Raw genomic sequence first — 5,768 nt, 5'->3', positions numbered from 1 at the left:
GATGGGTGACAAGCGTGCGAGTGAGGTCAAAACATGCCGAAAAGAATCGTGTTGGTTTGTGGGGTCAGTCGGCAATCTCGAAAGTAGTCTGGGGCGTTACAAAATCCACCGTCCGTCAACCCGCCATCTTGACGGGACAAATTTGATTTTTATGTCTATTTCCACTTGACGGACTTATCCGTTTCACCATTTTTTTACGGACTTAAGACAAGGCGGAACAGGGCTTGCCACCCTAATAGTTACTATTTCGACAACTTTTTAAAAACAAAAATTTAATATTTAAAATTCTAAAATGATGATCTTGGACATACACGTCACATTTTTCTTCTTTATCTCTTTCTCTCTTTCTCACAGCGTGAACATTATCTGATCTTCTTTTAAGCATAGATCTTGAAGAACCCAGTCCAACTGGAAAACGGCGCACACACGCGTGTCGCTCATAGGAATTCACAACAGCTCCATAGTTGTCGTTTCCATCTCCAATTTCCCTTCTTCACAATTAGATTTTTTGCTTTGCTTTCAACATTGGGAGGTATAGTATTCAATTGATTCATTGTGCGACGAATTTGATGAATTCAAGTTCAAGATATAGTTTTTAGTTGAATCCATGATCTGGGTTTGTGAAAATTTGGAATTTTAAATTGTGGGTATGAAGTAGTTTGGTTTGGTATGTGATGAATTTGAGAAATTGAAGTTCAAGATCAAGTTTTTACTTGAATTCATATACTGGGTTTGTGAAATCTAAGAATTTTACATTGTGAGGATAAAGGGTTTGGTGTGTTTTAAACATGGGTGCTAATTTTTCATCATGTGTATGTGATGATGGGGGTTCTAGTTCTATGAGGCCAAGGCTTGGGGATATACCTGAGAGTTGTGTGGCATTGGTGTTGATGTATTTGGATCCGCCGGATATATGTAAGCTAGCGCGGTTGAATAGGGCGTTTCGCGATGCTTCTTTTGCTGATTTTGTTTGGGAATCGAAGTTGCCTTTGAATTATAAGTTCATCATGGGAAAAGCTTTGGAGGATGATGATACTACTAGTTCTGTTGCTGAATTGGGGATGAGGGATATTTATGCTAGACTTTGCAAGCATAACTTGTTTGACAATGGAACCAAGGTAAGTTATCTTGGCCCGTTAATTCGAGTAGAGTTCGTCTTTGTTTTCTCAAAAGAAAAAGAAAAGTCTATTAATATGATTTTGAAGTGCTTAATGTTTATTTGTCAAAAATGTTACTTTGGCTTAGGAAATTTGGCTAGATAAGAGGACTGGTGGGGTTTGTTTGGAAATTTCTTCCAAAGCGTTAAGGATTACGGGGATAGATGATCGCAGATATTGGAATCACATTTCGACTGAAGAGTCAAGGTGAGGTTATTGTAAGTCAAACTATGTTGCTTGTGCTAATGTAGTAGAACTTGCTATATCTTGACTTTTGCTAGAATTTGTTCGGTTTTGCTGCATACAAAAGATTGGAATGTTTATTTCATGCTTTTGGAACTAATTTTTACATAGGTTGTGTAATATTACCAAATCTTTCGCATGTCTTGAGTCGAATGAGTGTTCAAATTTAACTTGGTCTAGATTCTATACTCAGCTCGGTTAGACAACTTTTCGAACACATGAATATAGTGGAATTTGATGTAGTATACTCTTGTTGTATGTGTATGAATAGGTTCCACACAGTTGCTTATCTTCATCAAATTTGGTGGCTTGAAGTGGAAGGAGACATTGATTTCCAATTTCCAGAAGGGACATACAGTGTGTACTTCAGACTTCACCTTGGCAGGTCATCCAAGAAGCTCGGTCGTCGAGTTTGTAAGACCGAGCACATCCATGGATGGGACATGAAACCTGCCAAGTTTCAGCTTACAACTTCTGACAGTCAACGCGCTGTATCCCATACTCATTTGGATAATCCAGGCCACTGGATCCTCTACCATGTAGGAAACTTTGTGTCTAAGAGTTCAAATGATTTGATGAATGTCAAGTTTTCGTTGACTCAGATAGATTGTACTCATACGAAAGGTGGTTTGTGTGTCGACTCTGTGCTTATATGCAACAGTAATGTAAAAATAGAAATGTAAATTGTTTTTGTAGATAGGAAAACTCAGTCACCTGAGTTGAAGTTGTGATTTTGGTCGCGTATGGAGAAGCGGAAGTGATATTTACGGATATAGTCCATAAAAGGCTTCCGAATTTAGATGTTTTGTTTCTTTGATAAGATAAAGTTTCAAGCCGGAATCGAGGTGTGACTTGTCTATGTATTGTTTTGTTAATATTGGAAATTGATTGTTGTGTTTTTTCAAAGATTGGAATGGATCATGTGTTGTATTACTTCAGCTGGTTTGCATGGATAGTTTATGTTTGAAAATCTAAACATTTTTCTTCAATCAATATCCTTAAACTTTTTTTTTTTTAAGGATTTCACATAGATGTCATTTGAAATATCTTTATTTTTTTAAAGATTTGTTTAGAACAGTTTCTGTGGTTGTATTTTTGTGTCCCTAAGCAATTCTGAGTTAGAAAAGTGATTAACCAGATAAATATCAATCAGATACTTGTATATGTGGGGATATAGTTTCCACACTTTTACCTAAATATCTCTATGCTTTTGACATAGATGGTCTGTCCATGTTGCAAGTGGATCCCCATTTGATGTGAGACTTACTTGGATTTATGACCTATTAGTTGAAACTTTCCTTTCCATTGCATGCTGTTTGTTCCACTTTTTGTTTGTCATTTTAACATGTACCCTACTCTTAAATATTGATTGATGTTTTATTTTGGGAGATCCAAAAACAATTTTAGGAGGTGTATAATTCATTTTAAATCGATTTTTGATATATGTTTAGATACATAAAATTAAGGGTTAATATCACTTTTTTAATATAAGTGAAATTTGCTCTTTGGTAATATTTCTTTTTAGTTTTCCTCTTGTAATATTTTTTTGTTTGGATTTTCCCCTAATCGTGCAATTTAAACACTAAATCTAGTGGAAAAATCAAACAAAAAAAATATTACAGGGGTAAACTTTACACTTAGGGGACAAAAGACATAGTATTTTTATATTTCAAGAGGGTGCTTGAAAAAAAAATTTACAGGGAAAAACGAATTTCACCTATATTACAACCTATATTACAAGAGAATTTTGTATATTCAACCTAAAATTAATTCTACTTAAATGTAGGATGTGTAAGATATTTTTTTAAATAAAAATATTCATCTTTTCCAATTTAATTTCTAAACTAACTATCTTTCCTAATTATATATCAATCCACCCATGTTTCAAAAAAAAATACAACAATAAACGTGCATCAGATCAATTGGCATATGCATTTGTTATATACATGCGTCAATTGGTCTGACGTCATTGTGCATTCGTTTTTTATTTTATTGGTTATAAGCATGTGTCAATTGGTCTGACTCCTGAGTATAATTTTGAGAGCATGCACCAATTGGTCTGACGCCGAAGTATAATTTTGAGAGCATGCGCCAGTTGTCCCGATGCATACTCTTTGTTGTGATTTTTTTGAAAACTCTTAATCCAACCCTTAGACTTCTTAGCCACCATGCGCGTTGCCAAAAAGTCCCCCTGCTTCCATAGATGTATCTCTGGAAACACATTTTTTTATTCAAAGTTCAAAGTTCAAAGTTCATTCCCAGTTATGCAACTCCGAGAGCATTTGATCTTATATTCGCGCCAGACTCTTCTCCTCTCTCATTCTTCACTTTTCATCTTCTCTACACTCTCAATCTCTCTCAACCTCAAAAATCAAACTTCCACCAAACTCTATTGTTTTCCCTCGAGTTCGACAGTGAACATCATCGTCAACGATCAACACATTCGAACTCGTTCAAGACTCAATTTATTAGGTAAGTTTTTGACTTTTCGAGTTATTTTCGAGTATTTCCCGTAATAGAGTTAGAATACAATTTTAGGTGTAGAAATTATTGGATAGTTTTAGAAACATAGTTTAGAGACAATGTCAGTATTATTAGTTGTGTAAAACAGATGGCCAGGGGCTCAAAAATGGTTTTTCCAGGAAAGTGAACAGTTACGGACGCCATTGTTGTGTTTGTGTGTTGCAGAATGTTCCGTTGGTGCATCTACGGAACAAATGAAACGTTACGTAGTTCCGGAGATGCAGAGGAGAGAATGAGGATGTTGTTCGAGACACACAGTAGTGATCGTGATGATTATTTTGATGTCTGTATTTTTATTAGATTAATGTACTTTATTTTGATTATGTATGATACTATTTGGATGATTTATACAATGTATTCTTTTTGTGTACTATATACCATTGCCTTTACATTACACTACTTTAATGTACTATATTTTGATGTTAAAAAAATTCGAGTTTGGGAGTGAAATGTTGTTGATTTATAATATAACAAAATGTTTCGTAGGTACATCTACGGAACATTCTATTTTTAACACGTTCCGTAGATATATCTACCGAATATTTCCTAAACTGAATTATTTGAATTTTTTCAACGTTCACTATGTTTTTAATGCTTCTATAGATAAGGCTCCGGAAAGAAACAAATTTTGGCATAAAAGGTGTCTTCTGATGTACATCTCCGGAATCAGGGGGCATAATTGGAATTTCGCCAGGTGCTTAAGAATTAAAAGGGGTGGATTGAGATTTTTTTTAAACATGACTAATTTGATATATAGTTGAAAAAGATTGGTATTTTTGAATTTAAGTTGGAAAATATAATAATTTTTTTTTAAATTGATGTGTAACGTTTAAGTTTAACCGTAATTTTTATATTGAAATTTATTCTCTAGAATTAGTTTATTTAAACATAAATCTATTTATCTTTAACTCACTTTAAACTATAATCAAGAAAAAAACAATTAAGTCTTATCTCATTAAATATAATCAACTATATGTTTCAAATTCTGTTATAATATTTTATTTAAAACCATGCTTTCAAAATAATAAAATCAATTCAATCCAAATTGATTTTCATCGCCACATATCCAAAGACACACTCATAGTGTCCCAATAGAATTATTTTGTTGAAGAAAAGACACACTCAAAGGGCCTTGTTCTTTATTAGGCCTTTGAGAGTGACCTAAAATAGTTGTCCCCAAACCCTTGTCTTTGTTACAAAGAGGAAGGGCTTTTTATTGTATACAGTTGATAACATGTCTAAAGTTTTGATGAAAACAACTCTAATGGTTGTTGAAGTCGGTGGTAATGACTTTCAAACTCTGAGATTTTGCCGACTAAACTTGGAGACATCTCAAGCCTCGTCTAGTAGGAGACTCAAAATTTCAGTGAAATGCTTGTATGATTGATATATCTAGCACTGGATCTTAAAGCCTCAGAGTTTTAAAAGAGATGAAGTGTAAAAGCTCGTTTGGTCGTGTCTGTCTAAGTGATTAGAGTTTGTAAAAGAAGGGAATAACTCCTAAGATATTAAGGCAACTCACACGCTGTTAGCTGAAGATTTCGTTTTGTAGAATTTGTCCTTCGAAGAAGTAGAAAATCGAAGGAAAGATGGTTACTGATAGCCATCCCTTAAAAATAAAAGAATGGCTACTGATGGTCATGCTTCGAGAATAAAGATTTCTAAGTTCGCTATGAAGATAATGAATACTGAAAGCTAGTGAAAAGTATGTGTCTTCGGGGACTTAGACAAAATTTATAAATATATTCAAGTATTACTACTTAGCGTGTTTTTCGTAGTGTTTTTTTAATACACTGCCACGCGTCGAAGACGGACTCAGGCGGGAAGATTTGAAATTCGAAGACG

The 5,768-nt window shown here is 34.2% G+C and overlaps 1 protein-coding gene across 1 annotated transcript; it reads left to right on the top strand.

Annotated features, from left to right (window-relative positions):
* Nucleotides 1-321: 321 nt before the first annotated feature.
* LOC131639297 (F-box protein PP2-A13-like) lies at nt 322-2,306 on the top strand. Its single transcript, XM_058909801.1, has 3 exons — nt 322-1,118; nt 1,246-1,364; nt 1,672-2,306. Exons 1-3 carry the CDS (start codon nt 789-791, stop codon nt 2,081-2,083), a joined length of 861 nt encoding a protein of 286 aa, XP_058765784.1. The 5' UTR covers nt 322-788; the 3' UTR covers nt 2,084-2,306.
* Nucleotides 2,307-5,768: the final 3,462 nt, after the last annotated feature.

The sequence above is a fragment of the Vicia villosa genome, unplaced genomic scaffold, assembly GCF_029867415.1.
Source record: "Vicia villosa cultivar HV-30 ecotype Madison, WI unplaced genomic scaffold, Vvil1.0 ctg.002580F_1_1, whole genome shotgun sequence".
NCBI classification, from domain to species: domain Eukaryota; kingdom Viridiplantae; phylum Streptophyta; class Magnoliopsida; order Fabales; family Fabaceae; genus Vicia; species Vicia villosa.
This window is presented reverse-complemented; position numbering and strand designations above follow the sequence as displayed.

What these genes read in the sequence shown, in the direction of transcription:
- LOC131639297 (XM_058909801.1), top strand. Translation starts at nt 789, where the DNA reads ATGGGTGCTAATTTTTCATCATGTGTATGTGATGATGGGGGTTCTAGT. An exon ending in TGTTTGACAATGGAACCAAG is followed by an intron (nt 1,119 to 1,245) that starts GTAAGTTATCTT and finishes ACTTTGGCTTAG; the next exon opens with GAAATTTGGCTAGATAAGAG. An exon ending in ATTTCGACTGAAGAGTCAAG is followed by an intron (nt 1,365 to 1,671) that starts GTGAGGTTATTG and finishes GTGTATGAATAG; the next exon opens with GTTCCACACAGTTGCTTATC.